The 27,093-nt window shown below is 39.8% G+C and overlaps 1 protein-coding gene across 1 annotated transcript in view; it reads right to left on the reverse strand.

Annotated features, from left to right (window-relative positions):
* Positions 1-763: 763 nt before the first annotated feature.
* The window catches only part of LOC139731505 (probable ATP-dependent RNA helicase DDX10), a 28,509-nt gene continuing 2,179 nt past the window's right edge, over positions 764-27,093 (reverse strand). Inside the window, exons 2-17 of the mRNA XM_071642392.1 lie at positions 23,063-23,280; positions 21,796-21,987; positions 20,396-20,554; positions 19,684-19,804; positions 18,417-18,531; positions 17,456-17,552; positions 15,018-15,122; positions 13,289-13,451; positions 11,799-11,985; positions 9,051-9,227; positions 7,691-8,030; positions 7,066-7,224; positions 5,956-6,120; positions 5,347-5,412; positions 1,631-1,800; positions 764-1,028 (exon numbers count right to left, since the gene is read on the reverse strand). Coding sequence (XP_071498493.1) covers positions 845-1,028; positions 1,631-1,800; positions 5,347-5,412; positions 5,956-6,120; positions 7,066-7,224; positions 7,691-8,030; positions 9,051-9,227; positions 11,799-11,985; positions 13,289-13,451; positions 15,018-15,122; positions 17,456-17,552; positions 18,417-18,531; positions 19,684-19,804; positions 20,396-20,554; positions 21,796-21,987; positions 23,063-23,280 — 2,618 coding nt within the window. The 3' untranslated portion in view covers positions 764-844. The remainder of the gene's footprint in view (positions 1,029-1,630; positions 1,801-5,346; positions 5,413-5,955; positions 6,121-7,065; positions 7,225-7,690; positions 8,031-9,050; positions 9,228-11,798; positions 11,986-13,288; positions 13,452-15,017; positions 15,123-17,455; positions 17,553-18,416; positions 18,532-19,683; positions 19,805-20,395; positions 20,555-21,795; positions 21,988-23,062; positions 23,281-27,093) is intronic.

The following is a 27,093-nucleotide window of genomic DNA, read 5'->3' on the forward strand; positions in this document are numbered from 1 at the left end:
GAACATCATTATAACAAGGTTGGATATAGCAAGGTAACTGATATCACAGGGTTATTTTGTAGGTCCTGTTCCTTTTATTTTCTGTTTATATCTTTGTAGTGACAAGACACCTGATATAATGAGGACATTTCAACAGTCCAAAGCAGATTGTTATAACAAAGTTCCCCTGCAATGTTTCTGAAAGAATAGCTCCATGAACAGACACTGAAATCTTTGCAGAAATCAGTGCCATATTTATTATATTTTATTATTTATATGATAATGGTCTGAATCTAGACATACAAGGAGCTAAGTCTTCCCATGGTTACTAAAGGGAGCTTTAGATTTTTTGCGACTTGGACATTCAGAGGAAAAAACCAAAACATGTTTTGGCCCTGAGACATTTGCTTTAAACATTGACCTCGTGTTGTCTGGAGTTTGCACGGTCAGATCTGGAACAAGTTTGCATCTGCTCAATACATGACGCGAAGAGCTACTTGAGGCAATGATCATATGGGTTCGCCATTTTACTTTGTATAGGCGGTGTTCTCATGTAATCGCAAGCTACTTTGCAACACGATGCAGGGAGTGGGGAGGAATGGCCAACGCAATCTTCAGCTAAAAATGCGAGTCGCAAATCTAAAGCTATGTAAAGACAGCAGAAGACTTGTGATAATATAAAATTCCCAAGGAATCTCTCTAGTGCAGTTTTGCAATGCTGTCCAGTTGTCAAAGTAGGCATGTATAAGTCCCACCCGTGTCAAAGACAAGACTGCCATGTACAAAGGCAACTACATTTTGGGTCAGCGGTCTTAACAATTGATGATATCCTCTTCTTACATCGTGGAAAGCTCTCAAAAATGTCCTAGAGTCTGTTTGAAGACAACATGTGCAAAGCAAGTTGTTCATCGTCCTGTAATGACATCCCAGTATCCATGGGAATGCCTTCTTCTTCCTCGAAAGACATCTTCTGCTTCTTCTTCTTCTTCTTTCCTGTGCTTTCTTTGCTTGATTTCCTCTTTGAAGCTTTGCTGATCGGTTCTGCAGACCTGTAGAGTACACAAGAATGATGCAGCTAGTGTTACAAATCAAGAGGCTCGATGAATACTTGATCAGAGGTAATGTTGAAACTAATTATCAAGTATTCTGTTCTTCATCGCGATAATGGATTGTTCTGTTTAGAACATGGATAATGGAAATCAAAATTATTTCACAAATTTTAAGAAAATTACCCATTGCAAAATACCATGAATGAAATGAATCTGTCTGTGGAATGTTCATGTAGTGCATAAGTGTGTGCACAACAATTGAGGATATGTGTAAAAATGTTCATATTTCCCTATTTGAAAAGTGCGAAGTGCTATAGTATTTGTCTACATGCAGGTTCTAAATATACAGAAAGGAATGGTGCTTTACATACCCTTTAGAAGGAACCCCTAGGGCCTGTAAGAAGGCGCTTTTTAATTTGTTTTAAATACTCTGAACAAACAGGCATATGTCCGGAGTGAAATGTATCCCCGCATGCCTAGAGTGAACCACTACAATATCCCTGATTGAACCGTTTATGAGAGCACAAAAACACACATCATGGGTACGTTGGATACGTAGAGTTTCAGGTGACAGAAGGGACATACTCGTCATGATAACTTACTCCAGTTTGACTTTTGACACATCTTCCTTGTCGACATCCTTGTGGGCATCGTCATCATCCTCCTCATCACTGACAAAGGCAGAGAACTTGTCAGGGTCTGGTAGGCTCATGGGATCAAATTCCTCCTCTTCCTCAACGTTTAGGGTTGTACCAAGATGTACACCCTCATCCTGTTAAAACAACGTTACAAGATGACCACAATGGGTAAAATGGCACCACAGTGCACTCCCATTATAATGAAACCATTAATAACAAAAGTTCATTACAACAAAGTACGAACTGAGGTCCCAAAGATATCATCTACCGTATATTATACAAATGATGCACAGGATAGAGTGCGTTAGTGAAGGATTGTAAATACCCTCGAGTGCACTATACGCCTCCACTAACGCCACGAAATAATCCTGTGCATCATTTGTTTTATAAAATGAGTCGAAAATTCGAAAACTAACAGCATTTTTCAGCGTTTTTCACGTACCTTTGTGGGTCAAGACGTCCGAAGATGTTCGTCCCAAACATTTACGCACGTCGCACTCGGAAATCCCGCACATACAGTATAAGTATGATGGGGGGTTGGGTTTCCGGACACTTAAGTTCCCGCATGAAAACTTACTTATTTTACATAGAATATGCACCCTTTGCCTTAAAGACTTGATATAGACTCCTCATATAGGCCTACTAGACAACATACTCTGAAAACGGCGTGAGAATTAACCTGCTAAATCGTTGGATTTGCCCTTCAAAGTGACTCCATGTACGCGTCCGGTCCCACAACGCTTGGTCTACTGTACACTGTACGTATGATACGTACGCCACACATGTTATGCACAAGGGAAGATCAAAGGCCGGCCGGCCGGCAGCCCGAACTAGAAGTTGTTTACAGGATTGACAGCGCGTATGCATGCAATTAATTCAAAGGAGCCGCCGCGCGCACAGACGATCGGCAATAGGATTTAACACGCAGTGCAATGGGACTAGAATAACCAAAGCACACGTGACTCATTTCAGCGCTTCCTATTGGCTTCATTCTTGAACCCATTTTATAAATCTTTATATACTTTATTTGTTCGGCTATAATGAAATTTCACTAGTAAAACTAAAGAAAAATGCTGGTCCCAAGGACTTCATTAAAATGGGAGACGCCTGTATACAAGTCTGTGCACATTAGGAAGCATTGTATTACTGATCAGACCTTTGAATACTCAATAGACGAGACGCTTCACCCACTTGCATTTATATATCAGGCTCTTGACTTTGGTCAGGCATATAACCAAAGCATTATGTAGGGCTACTAGGTACGAAAGTGCTGCAATGTAAAACACCAACTTGCCTTTAATAGACATTCATTACGCAGAAATCCTATGATCACTCCACAACAATGAATTCATTTGATTACCACTAACAAAAAAAAAGAAAGAAGAAAAGATAAAAACAAAACTAGAAATTTCGTGCTCGGCGGGTCGCGCAGCCGAGCACATGTATCCCCCGAACCCAAAGCATCAAGAAGCAGACCCTACTGGATTTACCTTTCATGTATAAAGACGGAACAAGTGAGGGCGCCATCACCAAAAACCATAGGCATCTTTGTCTTATCATAATACACCTTCATGCCAAATTTGAAGATTGAAGAACTGCAGCCAGTAGAGCGCTCACAAGCAGACCCTATTGAATTTACCTTTTCATGTATAGAGACAGAACAAGCGAGGGCGCCATCACCAAAAATAGGCCTCTTCGTCCTATCGTAATACACCTTCATGCCAAGTTTGAAGATAATCGAAGAACTGCAGCCAGTAGAGCGCTCACAAGCAGACCCTATTGATTTTACCTTTTCATGTATAAAGACGGAACAAGCGAGGGCGCCATCACCAAAAACAATAGGCCTCTTCATCTTACCATAATACACCTTCATGCCAAATTTGAAAATGATCGAAGAACTGCAGCCAGTAGAGCGCTCACAAGCAGACCCTATTGTATTTACCTTTTCATGTATAAAGACGGAACAAGCGAGGGCGCCATCACCACAAACAATAGGCCTCTTCGTCTTACCATAATACACCTTCATGCCAAGTTTGAAAATGATCAAAAAAATGATCGAAGAAGAACTGCAGCCAGTAGAGCGCTCACAAGCAGACCCTATTGGATATACCTTTTCATGTATAAAAATGGAACAAGCGAGGGCGCCGTCACCAAAAACCATAGGCATCTTTGTCTTGTCATAATACACCTTCATGCCAAGTTTGAAGATGATCGAAGAAGAACTGCAGCCAGTAGAGCGCTCACAAGCAGACCCTATTGGATTTACCTTTTCATGTATAAAGACGGAACAAGCGAGGGCGCCATCACCAAAAACAATAGGCGTCTTCATCTAACCATAATACACCTTCATGCCAAGTTTGAAGATGATCGAAGAAGAACTGCAGCCAGTAGAGCACTCACAAGCTGACCCAATTGGATTTACCTTTTCATGTATAAAGACGGAACAAGCGAGGGCGCCATCACCCAAAAAACAATAGGCGTCTTCATCTAACCATAATACACCTTCATGCCAAGTTTGAAGATGATCGAAGAAGAACTGCAGCCAGTAGAGCGCTCACAAGCAGACCCTATTGGATTTATCTTTTCATGTACAAAGACGGAACAAGCGAGGGCGCCATCACCAAAAACAATAGGCGTCTTCGTCTAACCATAATACACCTTCATGCCAAGTTTGAAGATGATCGAAGAAGAACTGCAGCCAGTAGAGCGCTCACAAGCAGACCCTATTCGATTTACCTTTTCATGTATAAAGACGGAACAAGCGAGGGCGCCATCACCAAAAACAATAGGTGTCTTCGTCTAACCATAATACACCTTCATGCCAAGTTTGAAGATGATCGGAAAAGAAACGCAGCTGGTAGAGCGCTCACAAGGAAATCTCTGCGGCGGCGGTGGCAGCGGACGCGGACGCGGCGCGACGAGGCCAAATCCATAGTATCCTCCGAACTCTGTTCGGGGGATACAATAAATGCCTGGTCACAGAGACACAGAAGGGGGGTTCACACGTACACCAATTAGCGGGATACAAATCTCGAGATTTGCATCCCGATCGTCATCCCGAGTTTTTTGCACATGTGGACAGAAACAATCCGAAAATTAGCGGGATAAGCATCGCGATGCTGATCCCAAGAAATCTTGCGCTGGTTCGTCAATTAGCGGGATAATTGGCCCCGTGCTGGTACGTGTGAACGGTCGGGATTAGAATCTCAAGTTTTATATCCCATCATGCAATGCGCACATCACAACAGCGAGGCCTCTGCGAAGAGGTCCTTCACCTCTTTGGAGCACAACAACAACAGCGCGCGAACCACACCACTGACGCGTAAAAGACAATGGACAAAGGTAAGTGCGCGCAGGCAGTGATAGAGAAGGGCGCTGTGTGACCCAGTTTGCAGGCTTTGCTGTTATCTCTATCGGCAATTAGCGGGATAGTTTGGTACGTGTGGACGCTCACCAAATTAGCGGTATACCGATCGCGATCGCTATCCCGCTAATTTGGTACGTGTGGACACTCGTAAAAAAACCCGTGATGTGCATCGCGATCGTCATCCCGCTAGTTTGTACGTGTGAACCCGGCTAGAGTGAAAAACTCACAGTGGCACCCAGCAAAAGGTTAGAGAAGATGAGAGGTGATAAGCGATTGATTCAAGAGTCAAAAATTCAAACAAACAGATAATTACCTCATCGTCACTGTCCTTCCGCCCTCTCTTGGTTTTTTTCTCTTTCTTTTCTTTTAACCTTTTCATCTGGTGGAAAAGGCAAAAAAGGTAATTACTCCAATGATTGTATCAGTAGACATTTCTAATTGCACTTCTTCTTTTTTTTCAAAAGGTAGCAGGATATATCTGATGACATCTTTATGGTGTATCTCTGTTTTCATTAGAGAATTAAGTTGTAAAAGGTTGTGATAATATCTTCAAAGATTTCTTTCATAATATCCCCAGTTGGCATATGGGAAGTATTTGTAGCTGTCATTCGCAACTTCAAATGTATTAATGTAGCTTTAATTGTACTAGTAGTCAACTACTTTAAGATTCCATTCTCATTATACTGAGGTTGAACTTGAGACTAAAGTCATATGGTTAAATTGAAGTTGTGACAATAAAGGTTTATCATTACATGAATAAAACAAACACATCTTATTGAGTCAGTCAAAACCAATACATTGGTAGCTCTTTCATGAACTTGTAGATGAATTTGATACTTTTCAAATCACATAATCTTCATTCACAAAACTGAACATGTTTATATATTCCTCTCATTTCTATTCGATGACTAAAGTGACTCACAAGGTGTTTGGCCTTGATGCGTTCCTTGAAGAGCTGCTTGTCATGCTTATCCTCCTCAGCCATGAACTGCTTGGCCTTCTCAATGTCGATCCCGCTTCCTTCCTCCTCATCGTCATGGAGACGGGATGCCTTGGTGGGCTGGGCTGGAGGCCACTGGGCTTGAACCTTGAGCCGGATGAAATGGGCGACACACATTTAAAGGATCAGTCTATCTCTTCATCATGATTGTTCAAAATAAAAACAACAAAACCCAAGACACAGCATACAAAAAGCAACACAAAGTTGATTTTTTTGTTTTGTTTCTGAGGCGGAGGGGAATGAAGAGAGAGGAGAGAAAAATGTAGTGAGAGTAGTTTACTCTTTTCTTTTGGACTATTTTAGAAATTAGACCAAATGACTGTAAAGGAAAAAAGCTTTCATGTGGTTGGTTTTCTGGTCACAATCACAATATTTATCTGTAGGGTCTATATCACATGCACACTTCTTCTTCTTTCTTTCTTTTTTCTTTCTTTTTTTTTTTTAGCTGAAAGGTCCTGAAGATAGGTGGTGTGTTTAATCCACAGTAAGAGCACAATTCTTGACTAAACAAAATCAGTCTTTATCTACAAAAAAAAAATCCATCTAAAAAAAACAACAACACAAAAGCAGTGTAAGAGCAAGGACATGTATCTTGGAGCAAACAGGGTGGTATATTAAGAGATGTCTTCACTTTTCAGAGGTTCAGAATGGCAAAGGCAATTCTCAGATCCCGTTCATCTTCTGAGCACTGTATCCAGTATGGTATACTTACCCACGGTCATTATATACACTAAGCTAACACTGAACTAACACTGAACTTACACAGAAATGAGTTCATCAGATATACCTGAAGGTGTCACATGTATCAGTATAATTATACATATAATCCACATAATAATATATATATATTTTTTTTTTTCCTTTCAATTTTGTATTTATTTTCTTTTTTCAAATTGGCCAGAACGCGACGGTAGCGTTAAAGCACAGGTGACGTTATCACTTTTGTAAATACAGCAAGCAGTTGTGGGGGATTCTTACTTGCCCAGCACTACCAGTGCAAACTTATGTGCTACATCTCCATCTGCTGCCTACCTCTCCGTCCTCATCAAAGATCTTCTTGGTGTTGATGGTAAGATTCTTCTTCCTGATCTTCTTGGCCAGGGCGTACTTGGTGAGGGGCTTGTCGGATTTCTTCGACCGCCTCTCGGGCACGGCCAGATCTTCGTCGTCATCGTCTCCGGCAGCCCCAATCTGAAGGAGCAAATGAAGAAAATGAACACATGTTTGAATCAACAAGACTTTGACATGGCAGGGACTGTAGCCTGGAGACACATCAAATGCCCTCAAATGTTGGTGTTTCTGCCTACAATCTGATATGGAACAGAGTTGGTGTCACTACAACACAATCTTGTTTTCCATTTACATTTTTGTGATTTCAAAAATGACTCCATTAATAACAAGCAGCATTTCATAACATTTTGCACGTTGAATGTGCTCACATACCACCATCGATGAAAATTAAGCAAAGCAAGGCTACCTTTGACTTTTGAGAGAGAGTTAACAACTCTCTTGTTTGGAAACTAAATTCAATATTTCCACACTTCAAGAAAATAAGACGGGTAATCCCAAAGCTCAGAAATGAATAAATATCCTTCTCCGTCTGAAGCTACGACTGCACAGCACATTGCAGAAAACTCTAAGAGTGAAAATGAATCACCTGCTCTGATGCACCGCTCGATTTCTTGACCAGCAAGTCGTCCTCATCCTCATCCCCGTCGCCATGGAAACTGTAGCCTTCCTCAGATGCCACGCCTCTGGGCATCTTCTCCTCCTCAGACTCAAGCTCTCCTTCTGATGACGACGAATCCTCCTCATTTTCGTCCCCTTTCTTCTTTGCACTTATTGAGGCTTTTGAAAGCGTCCTTTCGTGTCCAGCATTTGCTTGGACTATTCCTTCGTTTCTTGATGATGCTCGCTTATCCCTGCTTTGCTCTTCTTTCCGCTTCTCCGCCCGCTGGATGAATCGTACCCTGGGGGCAACGGCCAAGCCGAGCGACCTGATGAATGAACACGAAGCATAGGGTAACCAATGAAAAATTGAAAATGCAAAATGGACACTGACGTGCAAATCACTCTATGATTACATATGCTGACACTCTTGTTTGACCACTTCATTACTTCATAGTGATATTTTCATGGCCTAGTGTCAACATTGCTCCTGAAAATAATACCTTCGATATACAGTAATCTCTCTCGTTTTCTATGGTATTGAGTAATAACATGAGCAAGGACAGAAGCAATCCTTTCACTCAATCACAATATGGTGAGTAGCTCTTATGAATTGTTGGTCCTGATTCCATCTTCCCACTCCATGACAGCAGTTGGCATTTTCATGACACATTGTCTTAATCACTGTGTAAACACACAAGAATCTTGTGAAAACTCTCCAATATCATCTCTGTCCTTACTGCAACTACAGTCACCCAAACTCACAGATGTTGGATCTAATGCATCCAGAGAAGAGCCCTTAACCCGTTGAGGACGAGTCCCGAGTATACTCGGGCAGGTGTCTATGGGAAATGCGTGTTGTAGCAAAATCAAACCGTCCTCAATGGGTTAAGTTGACAATGAAGGTACAGGGATGTCAGACATTAATTCAGAACACAATCAACACTTTCACTTGTACTCTCTCTTACATGTAGGTACTGTAAAAGTGGAAATTTTTGTGGTGTTGAAATTTTCGCGCATTTCACGCAACCAGAGACTAGCGTGAAAACAAAAGCACATGAATATTTTTGCTTGCCATATGTTGTTCCTGTACTTGATGTCTCGATTCCATGGAATTAAAAACACGCGAAACTCTTCCTACCCGGCCGAGCTTGAAAAATTAGTCGCACAAAAATATCCACTTTTACAGTATGTACCTGAATTGAGGAGTTTTTAGTGAGATAACTGTAAATTTCATATTTCTTTCAATACTAAGGGAATTTTCAGCAATGTACATTCAACGTCACTATTAAAACAAGATTATCAGACTTCTTTGATTTTGAAGAACCAAGGCCCTTGAGAGGTCTCACCTGGCAAAGCTGTCGAGGGCCAGCTTGTGGACCTTGAAGACGTCCTTGTTCTTCATGAGGTAGACAGACTTGAGGTAGGCGATGAAGGCCCTCTGGGCGGACTGCTTGAGCTCCAGGCTCTGGGCACAGTAAGACTGGAGCTTCTTCTCCACCGTCACTCTCTTGTTGGGGTTAACCCTGCAACAATACGAGAGGTGGAGGGTGTTTTTAGACCAGGATAAGGGTATGACTTGATATGAGGGGGGGTGATGGAGCCACTGGAATGGCTTTTTAGTTGTCTGTTCTGTGTGGATTTTAAGGTGTCGCCAAATCAATCTTCATCATCAATTCAATACTTTTGGGAGCAATGTGGATGTGGTGCTGTGAATAATACTCTGGATTCCTACACATTACATACAGAGTTTGATTCCCCCCGCCCTATGTTCACGTCTCCAGACATGATTTCATGACCTTTGATGTACCCTTGACTTAAAGATGTGAAAATAAGTATACAAAGATTCCGGGGTTGTGATAGTGGCTCGCCTCCATCAAGAAGCTGTTCTGGTTGAATTACGCCAATTATGGTGACATTTTAATGGTAACAGTTATGGTTACTTTTTTGCAAGTATGATTACAGTTACTGTTACAAGTTACAGTTCAGACTGCCATAAACAATGAAGAGACAGCTCTGGCTTGATGACGACGGTAAAATTAATGGTTTTGGTTTTTGTTACAATTACAGATGCAAAGATGCCAACTTTTGGAAATCAGAATCAGGGAGGATTTGCAACGGACACCAAATAATGTACGCAAGGCGCACATCTCGAGCGCAGAGCGCTCGACCCTTGCGTTGGGGTCCAGGGCCCGCTTTAGGGCCCTGGAAGCTCTGGGGTTCTTTATGCTCTCTGGTGCAATCTGAGGCTTATTTTGCAACATTTTCAAGTTGTAAAAATCCCCACTTTTTTGATAGCACAATTAGATTACCAAAAAGAAAAATAACAATGGATTTTTTTTTAATAATGTAGTGTCTAGACTTTAAAGTCTATCTAGACCCTACATAACTTTTAACTTTACATGAAAAAAAAAAAAATGAGAAGACATAGATTATCAAATTTTCACGCTCTTTGGGATAAGCCATTTTGTCAGTCTATTTTAACACTATTTTGACTTTTTTATAGCAATCAAAATAATGAAAAGTGCATATGCACCTCTGAAAAAAATATAGGCTGGGGAAAAATGAGGGGGAAAGGATTACAATACATGTACAGCTGTATGTCTACAAATGATAGGTAACATAAAATAAGTGGGGCTGATATTTTCTTGTCAATAATAATAAAAAAAAATCATTTAACTAAGATGTGGGTAAATGTGTGTGTAAATCTTAAATTTTTGTTCTACTTCTAGCACAACTGTACTTGCTGGCGATTTTCAAGTCCGGGAACATCTTGAAGAGGGGTCCAGCATGGTCTGAGGCTGCAATTGGAAGATTATGCGCCAAGATAAATTCTGTGAATAGAAGTTCCGCTTTGGTCACATCTTCCTCCTCCTGTCCAGCTTTAGGAATATATTTGAACAGCGAACATGATTCATGCGTCTTCGCGATATCCAAATGCTTCTTCGTATGAACATGCCGGCAGTTGTCATCTCGACCCCCTAGCCCGACCAGACGCTGTGCTTCCACAGTGACTGGGCTGTGTATAGTTACTCGACCCCCATGCTCTACGCTGATATCTACACTGGTACTGCATACTGAACAGTATGCGTGAAATGATCCAATCTGTGATTTCCCTATGCACGGCCATTCCTGACTGTACTGCACTTTGAATTTTTGTGACCATTTCTTCTTTTTAACTTTCATAGTTTCGGTCACGATTACGTATGATTACGAGTCGATGTCGAACATTTGAACATTTAACGTAACACGACGGATCGGCTGCTAGCTGAAGTAGATAGCAAGTTGCAGCATGCATGCACTCCGCACTTTAATAAACAATAATGCAATACTGCTACAAAATTACACACGCACACAGCACTACAGCAACAGTCACTGAATCATGATCGTCGACACGTGTTGGTCTGGTTAAAGATACGGAAAAAGCAGCGAACAAATGTACAGGCGCCTTAAAAATGTTGCTTACTTCAGATCAAGCTCACGTTGTATTAACCTATGGAATATTGCTTACTAGCGGTGTGCAACTCATGTTCTTTTCTATGGCAGAAAAATCTCCGTTCCTTCAAGCCATAAACTGAAGTTAGCGATCACTTCCGGACATTGCAAGCCAATTTAAAGATCGTATTTTTGAACAGGATAATACCGATAGTCGGTACTAGTGCTTGCAATACGCATTAGAAGAATGATCAGTGTAACACTTTTCTTGTCAAACTGGCAACTGCTGTAAAAAAAAAGAAATCGTTGATTGTACAATGCATTATTGAATCATTCCGAGAAAAAAAAAATAAGAACACACTGCCGTAACGGAAAAAAAAAAAGAGTAAAAAATAACAATTACGGCAGAAACTGCAAATTCCGGGAGGATAATGTAGGTGACCGTAAGACCGGGAGTTGGAGTGAATTTCCGAGAGTCTCCCGGCAAAATCGGGAGGGTTGGCATCGTTGCAGATGTGTTATGGTTATGGTTACAGAACAGATACTGTTGCAGGTAAAGATACAGTTATGTCATTGCTCACACTTACACATATGATTATGTTTGAGTGCATAATCATATTGATGACAAGTGAACCTAAACAGCGCCACCACAGGCCACTCACTGTATTTTCTCGATGGGTATCTTCCTCTTCTCCAGCTCCGCTACCATGGCTTCTTCCTCGGAGGGTAGGAGGACAAGGAGAGCCTCACCGTTCTTCTCGTACCGGGCCGTCCGCCCAACCCGGTGGATGTAGGTGCTAGAGTCCTCGGGGCAGTCCAGCTGTACCACCCAGTGGACGGCCGGAAAGTCTGGGAGGGGAAAATACCACGGAGAGGGGAAAGACGCAGTCAGGCAGCATGTTGCAACCAAAGTGAAATGGTTCACCACGAATAAAAGACCACCACTAATTTTTCTTCTCATTGAATAATGAGGGAAGATGATGATCATGATCTGCAGAGGAAAGTGCTAGAGCTTAAAGGCACACGGTCCCAGTGGTTTTGTCAAATGCATACGCAGGTACACGGTGCAAGTTTCCTATAAAGACCTACACTATCGACTCCTCTTTAGCGCTTACGCTATGACCCATTTCCCCGAGTCCGAAGAAGTCTGATTCACTGTAGTCAGTGGTCCGATCACATTTCGGCTCATGAACACATGATTCGGCCGAGGGGATGACAGCTTCAGCAAATTTCTTTTGTGATGTCATAATTAAAGAAGCACATACATGTATGCACGCACCCTGGCATTACCGGTACTACAGACTGCGCGATGCGCAGAGAAGACAACGAAGGCAACGTTACCTAGCAACACCTACGCGCTTTACTCTTGATGACAGCTCAACTTCGGCAATCTTTGTATCAATACTAACGGTGATCGGCAGTATCATCAATAGCGCCCTCTACACTACCGGGACTATGCGCCTTTAAAATGAATGAGCCATAAAAGCAAGGATGACTATTAAAGGGGATTTGGAAGAGCCAGGTGGAGAAGGAGGAGGAGGAGTTTGGGTAGGTTTGCTCTTGAAAGGGAGGAGAACGCCCAAAATCGGGCCAGACACTGAAAAGATGTGAGAGCAGTAGCTGTTAGAGTGAGGTACATTGTAAATTTGGCCACCCCCGTTATTGCGGAAAAACCCAGATCATGAAAACTGGGTGATGATGTAAATATACGAAAAGCACCTCATTCTTCCTGATGAGTGTATGATGTGGTTTTATATAACTTATAGAGAATCAAGCAAAAATGACATTTTCCTTTTTTAATCATGAGAATCTAGTTGCTACCATGTAAATCCTATAAAAAAAACAACAACCCAAAGTCCAATGTACCACTCTGCATACTTGTACATTTGACATGTGCTTCCCTTGATTAGTGTCCAAGGAAGCTTACGAAAAACTGCTGGAAGTTGATTTCTAGCAAATCACAGTTGTGACACATTAAAATTTTGTGAGTTCTTAAAAACAAACATTCCAGTCCCATACACTCATATCCATGTTTGCATATTTTAGCATACAAAGTCTTCAGCACCTATTGAGTAATTCTATTTCAGTGATGGTGGTAAACATGAGAACACACAAAAGACACAAGAGTAAAAGTGCAAAAACCAAGCTTTACCGAGTCCCCGGGCTGCAATGTCTGTAGCCAGCAAGACTGCCGACTCCCTCACACAGAACTCCTCATAAACGGCGACCCGCCTCAGCTGATGCAGAGAGCCGTAGAGCGCCATCACTGAAATGCCTGGGTTCAGCTTGCAGAACATCTCAAAGACAAACTTCACCTGTGCATAAATTTTAGAAAATGCAAGGTTAAATAAGGAGCATAAATTTGTGCAAATATTAGTGCAGGAAGCTTTTGACTCAACAACAGAACATGCTTAATAAAACAAGATTTAGATGAGCCTTATTCAAAATCACTTTGGACTACATTCATAAGGGCTTCCTTTTTTTATATTTTCATTATGGCCTGGTGTAGACTTTCATGACAAGAATTTGCTCAGAAGTAACTGGCTGAAATTATACCAGGGTACACTCAAGGAATGCTTCCTAAAGAGTAGACTGTTAGCCACTTGCTTTGTTTTTGTCATTTGCATGCATTTTCTAGTAAGCTTGTACCTTCTTGGCCTTTTGTCAAAGGCCACCCACTGTAATGGGAGAGTGAAGCAAGGCCAGATGAGTGTGACAGCGCGAGGGCCTTTTGAGATCTGCTTCACACATTATTATTCATGACACATGAACCCTACTGAATAGTCATATTACCAGGTTCCCGTCAACCAGTGGAATGTCGCACTCCCCACATCCTTTGTCTTGGCGTTGTCTGGCCTGTTTGCATGCATGACTGACCACTTGTGGAGGTTTGTGGCGTGCATTCACGGTATGCAAATCAGACTCGGGCAGACAGACATGCAGATTGGCCAACTTTTCCTCCCAAAAAATTGGGGAGCAAAAGTCGGTAATTCAAGGGGCTAAGAAAAGGATGCAAAGCAGATCTCAAAAGGCCCTTGCACAAATCCACTTGGCTGGGCTCTCTTCACCATACAGCGAGAGGGCCTTGACAAAAGAATACTAGTAGTTCCTTCTGGACTCAAACCTAGTTTTTGAATTAACTGTATGGCACTTTCATAATCAAAGAATTAGAAAGTTTCCAGTGCATAAGCTCTCATGATTCAAATATAGTCATTAGGTCCTACTGCTTTACAATTCCAAGATGTGCTTGTTAAAACTGCTTTATTCCATTGTTTACTTTTTATGTGAATGTTGTATATTTGTATGATTATCCTTTAAATAAAGCAATTTGAATTTTAAAATTCATTTTTTTAAAACACTGAATATCAAATGTATTAATAACAGAAAATATGTGGATGTCTGTTGGATCTCCCTGAAGGTATTTTTAAATTCATGTGTGTGTCTGTTATTTTTGTGTGTGTGTGTTTAATACATCATTTCGTCTGTTGAGAATGAGAAGGGCGTTAAGTTGACTCGAACACTATGGGTTTTGTGACAACTTAACGCCCTTATCATTCTCAATCGACGATTTCTGTATCCATGTATATACAATGTATCTGCATGTTTTTAGGAATATTTTATTGTATATAGTATATGTGCTTTGTAAGAAGCGAATAAAGAGTATAATAATAATAAAACAAAGAGCGTTCGTATGTGTGTGTGTGTATATGTGTGTGTGTGTGTGTAGGTTTTTTGTGTTGGTGTTTGCATAGGTGTGTATATAAGAGCGAGTGTGTGAGTGTGTGTGAAGGTGTTAACCCATTGTATACATGAAACTGGTGGGTCCTGCGCAAAGGCAATGGGGATGCTAGGGAATGGGTTAATAAAACTCTTCTCCTAACCTGTTTGCAGCTGGCCATGAAGACCAAGATCTTCTGCTTGAGATGAGCTTTGATGAACGAATATAGGACGTCCAGCTTCTGCTCCAATTCACACACAATGTAGCTCTAGATACAGTCAATGGGAAGACATGGCAGAAATAAAGTTGTTTAATCAGAGCAGACTGCAGTAAACATTGCTGCCAATTTAAGCATTCCATCATAATTTCAATGATTTCCACTTTTTCATAGTTATTATTATTATCATTATTATCATCATCATCATCACCATTATTATTTTTCAATAATTTTTTTTAGCAGTGCTAGAAAGGAATGTTTATAAACCTGGATAGTTGAATTCAAAAGTAAAATACTCAACAATTCAATTTTTCATATTTAAGATAGAATCAAAAGAAAGACAAGTTTTGGTAAGAACAACACAAATCACTACTACTACTGCTAGATAGGGCAGACCCAAGCAAATCCTAGGATTCTAGGATCTTAATGGCAAACATGACCTCTCCAAAATTTCTTGCAAATATCACAAGATTCATTACAGCAGCAGTAATTGTGGTCATCATTTGAGGGAAGGAAGATGATAAATTCTTCATTTTCTTTTTTGAAGGATGACGTAATTACAAACAACAACAAAATTATCATTTATAACTTAACAAACAGACTGATACAGGATTTATAGTCACTCAGTGAAAAAGAGATACATGAACTCTCACGACCACCAACTCAATCTTGTGTCCAAAACTTTGTTAAATAAACTGAAGGATTCCTCTATTTTATCCCATTTCATTTTATGCCACTCAATTCAACTTGTCTTACAAGTATGAAAGTAACAATAATGAACACATGGACTTCCTGCTACGTATACATTTTTTTCCCCAAAAAAACTGCAATTCAACAAAAATGTCAATGAACTGAAATCAACCTGTTTGTGTTTGAATTGTTCCTCTCATAACCAGTGAAGTCCTCATAAATGCTTTGGGATGACAAAAGTCAACTACCTGAGACATTCTGCCAACCTTACTTTTACAGGTGAAATCTTTTATGTTCTTCCACTGTTCTTCCACTGTTCTCCCTGGAGACCCTTTCATCAAATGTTATCTCAGAATGCAACCTTGAAATTTAACCTCACTATCAAACACATCATACTGCAGACAAAATATTGTGACATTTCTAAATTCAACCTTCAGAATTAGAACGCTGACCTCACTAAAACTAGCCAAATGATGACAGTAAACTCTTCAATCAGAATGAAGAGTCATATGTTGCATTTCCTCACCTGTCAATGTTACACAGAGTATCACATCATTTTCATGTTCAATTCACTCTCTTGGGTTAGCAACAAAATTGTACTACAAAGAGAGTTGATTGAAAATTTCAAAGCCCTGTCTCTGTAATATAATTTAACCCATTAAGTCCCACAAACCACATTTAGACAGTGCTTTGTCAACATTTTGACTGTGTTTTTTTGTCACATTGCACTTTGTCATTGGTTTTTTTTTTTTTTTTTGTTAAAGACAAAAATTATCTTGGACATAAGCCCTTGCTGTTCATATATGATCAAATTATTGGTTTCTGTTGCAGGCTATTCAAAACTCACTTTACAACTAAATCTACGTATCAGTCATAAATTCATGACCAATTCATAAAATCGGGAAAACATCTGAGAAAATGACATTGTTTCTTTCTAAAATAGGAAATGTGCAGATTTCATTCTGATTTTGTCCAGATTCAATCGTTTCAGCCAACTCCATCTATTATTTCTCTAATACAAGATATGCCGTAAATTTTAGAGTGCCCATTCAGTTTTGATAAGACAATAACATCTGCAGCAAAACTCCCGAGACTTAAAGGACAAGTCCACCTTCACATACATGTGGATTGAGTGAATGCAATAATATTAGTAGGACACATCAGTGAAAGTTTGGGGAAAATCGGACAATCCATTCATAAGTTTTGAACTCTTAAAATATCTGCGCAGTCACTGCTGGATGAGAAGACTACTACAGTGTATGATGTCATATGCGTACAACGATATAAAGAAAATAAAAAGAGAATTTCACAAAACTTTACTTTTTTAATAAAGTGCACATTTCTTCGACTTGTTACTGACGTATGTTAAGGGTAATATTATTCCCCTTGCCTTCTGAAAGAGAGAAGTCGAGTATTCTTTTGTTATGCAAGAAAAGTGAAAATATGTTGAATTTTCTTTATTCTTTCTTTGTATCGTTGTACACATGTGACGTCACAAGGTAAAGTAGTCTTCTCATCCAGCCGTGACTGAGCAGAAACTTCAAAAATTCATAACTTTTGAACGGATTGTCTGATTTTCCTCAAACTCTCACTGATGTGTTCTACTATTGTTGCTGCATTCACTCAACCCACATGTCTGTGAAGGTGAACCTGTCCTAGACTTAATGTGATAAACGTGGTATGTGATTAATTACCTGATCGAGCTGTACAGGTGTGCTGTGAGTGTGATGCTCATGAACTGCCACATACTTTGGATCCTGCAAACTCAGCCTCGCCAAGTCACGCACAGACCTAGACAAAACACACCAGCATAAAGACACTATACACAACATTTCTAATCAGACAACATTTTGTAAATGCTGAAGAACAGTAGCTGAGCATGATATTTCCAATATGCTACAATGTAATATTGACAGAGAATGGAGCCATGCATTCCTCAGATTGGATTCTTGATACAATGAAACTAGCTGTCTTGAAATCTTGGATGTCTGGAAAGGTTTAAGGAGTGCTTCACTCTTAAATTCGCTGCAAATCATAGAATAAAACACTTAAAATACATACACAAACACAAACACACAAATCCTACAAGAATGGAGCCGCAGCGTTTCCATAATTGATCAACTAACTAAATCTCTGCAAACTGAAAGCTAAAGAGGAAATGTTCACATCAATACTCCCCATAAGGTGAATGATGAGTAGCAAAGAGGGAAACATGGCAAAGTCACTCTTCTCCAGGCTAAAGAAACTTGAATATCGTTACATATTTCGATGAAGTTGATGAGGAAGAATTCTCCTTTCCTGGATATTTCAAATGAAGATTCATGCAAACCACACAAGAAATCAAGACACAGTTCTTGAAACACTGATAAATACTCAGACAGCTAAACCTGGAACATAACATCAAGTATGAGCCATTGATACACAAAATAGTACGGTTTTGCCTCCAAATAAAGTGGAGTGTAATTTAAGCAAGCAAAACACTGAACTAAAAAGAGAAAGAACTATTCCTGAGTATTCTGTTTGTCAATCTGGAGGCAATGCGATCTGAAGCATGAGAGGAGTTGAACACCGATAAATCACATTCAATTTCATTGATAACTGAATGCATGACTCGAGTTTCATGACAACATAAAAAAAAAGAAAAAGAAATCTTACTTTGTCTGGGTGGCAGAGAACAGAAGGGTTTGTCGCTCAGAGGGGAGATGTTCAAAGATTGCATCCATTGTCTTCTGGAAGCCAAGATCCAAGATGCGGTCAGCCTCATCCAAGACTGGTTGTAAACATAAAAACAATGTACGGTGTATATGAGATCCTTCTTCATGATCATCATCATCATCATCATCATCATCCTCATCATCATCATCATCATCATCCTAATCAACATCACTGTCATCACTATCATCATCACAGTTGTCATCATCATCTTCAACTCTGAAATCATTTTCATTATCATTACCACCAATTTCATAATTAATCATGCCATTGCTATCAAGTATCAGCATGCTCATCATTAAAGCCATTTATTAACATTGGGAGCAGTGATTAAAAATATTTTCAAATTACAGCTGTATCACATTTGATGCATATGTGTAGTTCAGTTATATCACAAAACACCCTAACATACAAACATTTTGCAGTAAAGCCACAAATATAAGGAGATATCACTAATTTTCTCAATAAAACACCAGGGCAAGTTTATTGTAGAAATGCTTTCTAACAAAACTATTGTTCACATTTTGTTTATTTAGCAATACTCAACACTGATTATACTGATTAACATTTTCATGATGGTTATGTTTATCCCTAACTCACATTCTAAAACTATTTTGAAGCACTAATGCTGTCTTTTTTTTTCTTCTGCAAATGTTCACATGGCGCATTAGCATTTTATCATCTTAGCTAGCACACTTTTGTTTATTGTCATCATAATAATACATATCATTAAATTATTATCTCTCTTAAATGTTCAGTGACATCTTTAGTGTTTAGCTTTGCTATATCCCCCATCCCATCCCTTTGCTAGACCAATTATATTCTTCTAAATAGTCCAGCACATAATGTCCACAATAAATTAGCAAAGTCTATGATTATTTAGCAAAACGAATAAATAAATTAAATCAAATTAAATAAATAAATACTGAAAACTGCTTATTCAAAAGTGGCAAAGCCAGTACGGTATTAAAATTGGGAGTCAAAAGGGGCTTGATCTCAAGCCATTTTTTACTCCAAAATTTAACGTTGTTTAACCCTTTCTGTGCCAGTGAGCAAATTTCATACACAAACTTATAGGTAAGTAATGTAATGTGGCACGAAGAGGGTTAAGAAACAACTGACAGAGTGTAACACTGTGAGATCTATTGACAGTATCACCCTGAGGAATTCTCTTGTGCCTGGTTAGTCAGAACTGGGTGGTGGTGCTCACCTAGCATCTGAAGGTTGAGGCTCTCAAAGCAGGCAGTCTCATCCATGTGCTGGAGGAGGCGGCCCGGAGTGCAGATGATGATGTTGGTCTTTGGTAGCCTCTCCATCTCCGTTTTAAGGTCCTAGAGGATCGTGGCAAGGATGCAAAGAATGCTCAGGTGATTTGCTGGCTCATAAACAGTGTATTTCAAATACAAATTATGTATACATCTCTGTATATCTCCATGACATCCATTTTTCTCAGATCACTGACAATGCAATCGCCAATGTTCTTTGGGATGCCTCATTACATCTCTCAGATAGTCATACAATGTGTGATACACAAATAAAAGACCTGGCACAGATTACGGTCATTCTGTTTGAGAAACCACAGCTGAGGACAAAATTTGGCAGGGTATGAAAGCGCTCATGACAGGCACAATTATATTAACTCCCACATACAATGCTACATATGAAACACTAATCCATTGAGGATGGGCTGATTTTGCTACAACACCCATTTCCCATAGACACTTGCCTGAGTATACTCGGGACTTGTCCTCAACGGGCTAATACACCAATAAGTCCAAAAGAAATAGACATGTCATTTCTGATCAAACCATACCAAATACTGACAGCTGGAAAGAACTCAGAAGCATGTTGTAATCATATTTCAGCCCTCAAAAAATGGAAGAAATTGAAGTCCCCTGTCGGCCCCCATTCCCCTTCTATACCTTTCCACCGATGACAAGGCCAGCTGAGAAATCATGTTTGGCACCAATCTTGCACAGAACCTCAAACGTCTGGTAGGCCAACTCCCTGGTTGGAGAGATGACCAGGGCACCGAGGCCATCCAGCATCGACCAGGAGTTACGGTACAGACATTCCAGAATCTATGGTTGAAAAAAAAAGATATATAAATAAATACACCAAGGTGTCACACAATAGGAGATTCAGGCTTCAGCCAACCTTCAGTGATTTGGTGGCTAGCTTTCATCCACTCCTGTAGACTTCTTCAGGCCAAGTGATTGTACCGTTTTAGCACTGCCTGCTTGTTCCTTGATCATTGGACCAAAGATTCGTGATAGGCTGTATCCGGAATCCCTATTGAGTGTGGGTTTGATTCTTTTTATCCAGATGGACTCTTTTGTTTTTTCTCGGCCAAAAATTCCTTTCAAAGGCCAGTATTGTTGCATCCTCCAATCCAATATTGTGTCTTGGGTTGAGGGCGTGTTCTGCTATGACTGAATGGGAGGGGCTGTCCTAAGAAGCCTGAATCTCCTATTGTATGATCTCCCCAACTAATGAAAGTTTTCTGCAAACCAAGATGTCATTCAGAAAAATGCCTGGACTCGACTGTGTGGAAATCATGAAATCTTGCATTGTGAAGGTATTGTACAGCTGTGTGCATCAGTGATGCTAGTATCTGATCAAAGAAGAAAACAACATCACAAGAACATAAAGACAGCAAAAATTATGTGGTAAATTTTTCAGATTTACATTCACACCATTTTATGATGATATGGTGTAAAACAAAGTGGATATGAGACAACAACAAAAAATTGCAGAAACTCAATCATGATCTTTTTTCTTTGCATAGCAAGGCCACTAAAAAGGTGTGATACGCCCAATGTATTGCTATTGTGCATTCTTATTTGTTTGTTTGTTTGTTTGTTCCTTTGCTTTTAAAGGCATTTAAAAAAATGATGTAAGGCTGACATTTGATGACTTAGTTGGTCTTTCTGTAGGGGTACAACAACACTTATAGCATTTTTTTTTCTCTACACATCATTTTGTGCACTATGTATGCAACTCATAGAACTTTGGATGAAGTATTCTTTATCAGTTTTGCTTTACAGGCGATATAATTATGAAAGCTTTTTTTTCTGGATAGTTTTTGGAACCACTTTTTGCTTGTTATATCAACGTTCAATTCATCATGAACTTGCACCTGTTACACGCATACAATTCTTTTTGTTTGTTTGTTTACAATCTTGCAGAAGGCCATGCAGAGCTGAAAACATGATTGAATAAATCTAGCACCCGACTATTGCACCACCCATGCCTAGCTTGAAAGAAATTTGAAGAGTGGCAACTATGGTCAGTGTACTTCACATTGCAAAATTAAGCTCACAGGAATGAGGAATGCCAGGGTTTTGCCAGAGCCTGTCTTGGCAGCTCCCAAAACATCATGGCCTTGGAGAGCGAGCCCAATGGTCATCCGCTGAATTTCTGTGGGAACCTCGTAACCAGCATCGGTCAACCCAGACTTGGTGCGGCCACTCAGAGGGAAGTTAGAGAACTTCTCAATATCAGCTGGTGTGATCTGTGTTTGTCGCAGGCAATAGAAGACAACAAATGGAAATGTGAGAGACAGAGATATTGTGCCAGACCTAAATTGGAATTCAATGCAGACAAGTAAACAATGAATTAACAAATGGAGCCATTATTTGGGCCAGACTACTTCATGTAAGTGATGTAAGGGCAGCAACATGAATCCAAATGGCAGTCACTAAGATTTATGAATTTTCACTGCCCTGGCAGACTAGCATTGTAGCAGATTGCCATAGAAAACAAAAACAAAAAAGATGATAGTGATTCTTACTAGAAAAACACTCAGAGAGCACAGACCTCTGCCAAGCAGCTCATTTCCACCCATATACGCATGCTGAAAATCGCCCAATTTCCATGTGACAATGAAGCCTTTCGGTCGTGTCTAGCAAGTCTACCTTGAGCTGCTGTCTCATCCTCATCAGCAGCTGGCTGCGCTCAGTAACATGCATTTGCACACGCACAACTCTTATTGCGTAGCTTGAACTCATTCAGTTTGTTGACCCAATTTGCAAAGGATAAATTTAAATTTTAATTCTTCACAAAGATTCAGTTATCCGCATCACTAAATTTCATTTTGGAAACCCTCGACCAAAATTTAAATAACCATCTGTGATCTGTGTAGACTAGATCTAGCTGTTACCAGTTATAGTTTTAATAGAGTTTTCTAATCTTACTGTTAGGCCTAAATTTAATACTTGTATTCATTCTTTGCCAAAGTTTGCTTGCCTTGGAGACGAGAAGTTGGAGTCGTAATTTCATAAGTAGGCTAATAATAGATTCTAAATTTATATTTTTCCTGTAAGTTTCATGCAAACAGACAGACAGACAGACAAACAAACAAACAAACAAACACCGGTAAAAAATTTACTGGTAACCTCCTTGGCGGAGGTGTTTATCAAATTCCTAACACATATAGGGTCTAGAGGTTCTAACACCACTAGACCTCTGCGCATGGCAATAAATAGTACTTTGTGATGGTTGATGCAAACAGCACGCTCCAACATATTTACTGGTGCGTGGGACTGAACTTTTCCAAACGACCCGAAGAAGGAGTAAGCATACCATACCTGGTCATATTGTTCAATAAGCTGGTTGATCTCTTTCTTTTCGACTTGTAGTTTCTTCAAAACCACTTTCTTTTCACGGAGCTTTCGCTTCTTGTGTTTGAATTTTGACGAAGAACCCTTCGTCGAAGTATGTTTTTTCTGCTTGTGAGAGTCCATGCCTTCAATTTCTGTCATGATTGCCTTGCGTTCATCGTGGGTAATTTCAGTCCAGCCAGCTGCTGTGTTAGGCACGCACACAAGGCACAGAGCACCTTGCCTCTGTGGAAAAGGGTACTAAACATAGTACATCTGTACAAAATTTGTACGTAAACTTCATGTACACACTATTCTCACATGTGTCGCAAACCTCGCGTTGCCAATTTTAGCCGCTAAGTTTTTCATTTAAAAAAAAAAAAAAAAATGATTCTCTACTATACAGAGCATAATAATTTGATGCGGTTTCTTTCTTTCTTTCTTTCTTTCTTCCGCCTTTATACCAAGTAGCAAGTCGACTGGAGTCATACAATAGGTGATCAAATGATTCCTCACAGGTCAATGGTCTTTGAAGAACAAAATTAAGCACTATAGGCCTCACGCTCCTTTTCCGGGCTCCCATATAAACCTGTGTTAAATGCAGCATATTCCATGAATCATGAAAAATCAATCGAATCATAGAATTTTTTTAAATTGAAGTAGATGAAGTGAAATTTTCTCTGCTTTCAAGCAAACAACATATTTTGGGATGTTGTCCAGCTCTAAAAAAAGTTAAGAGCCTCCATACGAGACTAGTCATCCAGTCACTCTCAAAAATGATAAAAATAGCAAATTACCTCATACATCAATAAAAAATCATTAAAAATACAAAAACCCTGATTCATTCAACTTCTTTATAACCTGCAGAAGCTCCTGTCCTCAAGCAATGTCAAACACTACCAAAAGTGGCAATTTTCTACTTGACTGATTTTTAATGATTTTTTTGGTAAAAAATAACATTACCTCATCTTTGTACTGCCTTCCCGGTAGGCAATGCGCGAGTTGAATTAGGAGCGTGAGGCCTATAGAGCAGTCAAGTGCTTCCAAACACTTTTTGAACGCTTTCATCTTGTAGAGATATTAATTCCGACTACAACGATATAAAACTTTCTACATTTCATGCTTGTTTTCAGCAGAGTGGACCCCATCAAGCTACAATGCACCATGTACTGAAATCCAATCAATGCACCCTTGCTGGCATTATACCTTGGGTTCGGTGAAATTGGATGTAGGGCCCAAATAGACAATAATTCAATGACATTCATTCAGTCCAATTTGAAGGTTTAAATGCTGGATACCCTGAAAACCTCCCAAAATATCAAAATGATTATTCATATTATATCAAGGTAAATATTTAAGTTCAATGAGCAAGAAAGGGAAGTTCAATTTCACTGTTCCATGGAGCATTTGAGCCCACCACCAGGCCATAAATATACTATGATGTACTTTTAAAATATATATCACTGTAAAACTCGATATAAGGTAGGGATTAGAGTTCACAGAGGTTAGAATATGAAGGATAGAATAAGATAGGATGGGAAATGTGGGGGGGGGGGGGGTTCCAGGACATGCCTACAGAATGGCCCTACATAAGGGCAACAACAGAGAGCATGAGTACAGGTTTATACATTTTATGTTTTGTGGGGTTAGTGAGATGCTTGACTGCTTTGATCTGGAGTCAGAATGCAAGTGTTCTTTATTCACTGTTCTCCAGTATTATTATTCCAACACATTTACATGGTCACAGCCTTATTGACTCGGCCTGTAAGCCAGCATACCACTGGATCATCACCCGCACTCTTGTCCATCTTAATTTCTAACTGTTTGGAATAATGTTTGCTCCACTCTTCCGCATTCATATCCAAATCTTCTTGCTTGTCGCCATAAAACACCCCCCCCCCCCTCAAAAAACAACAACAAAGAAAGAAAGAAAGAAAGAAAGAAAGAAACAAAGAAACAAAGAAACAAACAAACAAACACTGTTGTATAAAAACGTTCATGAACAAACCTGCTGGCTCCCTCAGATCCAGGACCAGAATATTGTGTATGACAACCTGCAACACAGATATATTATTCATTAAATGTCAGTAAATGACTATGACACTTTGAAAACTGATAGTCCTGCTACATTTTTCTGAGAGAATGATGCTGAGTTCGTTGTTAGAATGAAATGCAATGGAGTGAATGTGTAGACCATGAGTGGTGAATAAATGGCACATGGCTGGTGGGTGAACATGAATTCGTACAGCAAGGAAACTTCCAACACAAAAAACCACTGTCTGCATGGGACCAAGCACGTCCATCACAGTTTTTACACACATAGCTCTCCATTTTCACAGTAAAAGTGAAAATAATACAGTTACACTGTCACTGGGTGCTAGTTTTGAGGTGTACAAGTAAACTTAAGGATATATTTATAGGCCCACAGTTAGGACGAGGGGAAGCTAGGCAGGGTGAGGGCTAGGGCGTAAGTTACCATACTCGGTCTAACTTTAGACTAACGTTATAGTTCTACACTAGCTTAGACTGGGTTAAATTTGAGCCTTGTTCATATTACTAGGCAGCTAGGGTTAAATTTGGGGTTAGAATCTGATTTTGGGCTGAAATCTTACTTTGGGTTGGCATTTAGGGCTATGGTTTGGATTAGGGTTAGGGTTAGGTTAGGGTTAGGGTTTGGGTTAGGGCTAGTTAGGGCTAGTTAGGGCTAGTTAGGGCTAGTTAGGGTTAGTTAGGGTTAGGGTTAGTTAGGGTTAGGGTTAGGTTAGGGTTAGGGTTAATAGGGTTTTAGGGTTAGGGTTTTAACAGCTAGGGTTAAATTTGGGGTTAGAATCTGATTTGGGGCTGAAATCTAACTTTGGGTCGGCAATGGATTCAACCTTAGGACTATGGTTAGAGTTGGGTTAGGGTTTGGGTTTGGGTTTGAATAGGGTAAGGGTTTTAAAAGCTAATGTTAGGGTTAAATTTGGGGTTAGAATCTGATTTGGGGCTGAAATCTAACTTTGGGTCGGCAATGGATTCAATTTTAGTTCTATGGTAAGAGTTGAGGGCAAGGGCTACCTTAGAAATAGGACTAGACTTCTACACTTGTTTACTATTGGTCTGACTTACCCCTTAAAGAATATTTCCGAATTTAAGCTAGCAGGTACCATGGCAGTAACCCCGGGAACCTTCCCGTACACTCTGCACGCCGTTTGCTGGCGAGAACATCGCATTCTAGCAGACGACTCTCATGCCCACTGCCTACCAGTCTCACAGTATAGGCCTCACGCTCCTTTTCCGGGCTCCCATATAAACCTGTGTTAAATGCAGCATATTCCATGAATCATGAAAAATCAATCGAATCATAGAATTTTTTTAAATTGAAGTAGATGAAGTGAAATTTTCTCTGCTTTCAAGCAAACAACATATTTTGGGATGTTGTCCAGCTCTAAAAAAAGTTAAGAGCCTCCATACGAGACTAGTCATCCAGTCACTCTCAAAAATGATAAAAATAGCAAATTACCTCATACATCAATAAAAAATCATTAAAAATACAAAAACCCTGATTCATTCAACTTCTTTATAACCTGCAGAAGCTCCTGTCCTCAAGCAATGTCAAACACTACCAAAAGTGGCAATTTTCTACTTGACTGATTTTTAATGATTTTTTTGGTAAAAAATAACATTACCTCATCTTTGTACTGCCTTCCCGGTAGGCAATGCGCGAGTTGAATTAGGAGCGTGAGGCCTATAGAGCAGTCAAGTGCTTCTGTTGTAAGCCGGGTTAATGATGACGCTGACGATGACAGTCTCCATGAGTTGAAATTGCAATGATTTATTGAGCAAATCAAATAGACAGTCTAAACTCCGCACTATCCTCAGCTACATGTCGAATACAGAGTGAATAACAGATATACAGGCCTATCAACTATTCAACATAGCAGAGCTCATAGAGAATACATTTGTATGTCCATTCTCTCTCAAGTGAAAGTGAAGAATCAAGAATCAATCAAATCTGCGTCATTATATTCACATGAAAA

Source organism: Diadema antillarum, unplaced genomic scaffold (genome assembly GCF_040938485.1).
Source record: "Diadema antillarum isolate AM-2024a unplaced genomic scaffold, OU_Dant_1.0 scf00000022, whole genome shotgun sequence".
NCBI lineage: Eukaryota > Metazoa > Echinodermata > Echinoidea > Diadematoida > Diadematidae > Diadema > Diadema antillarum.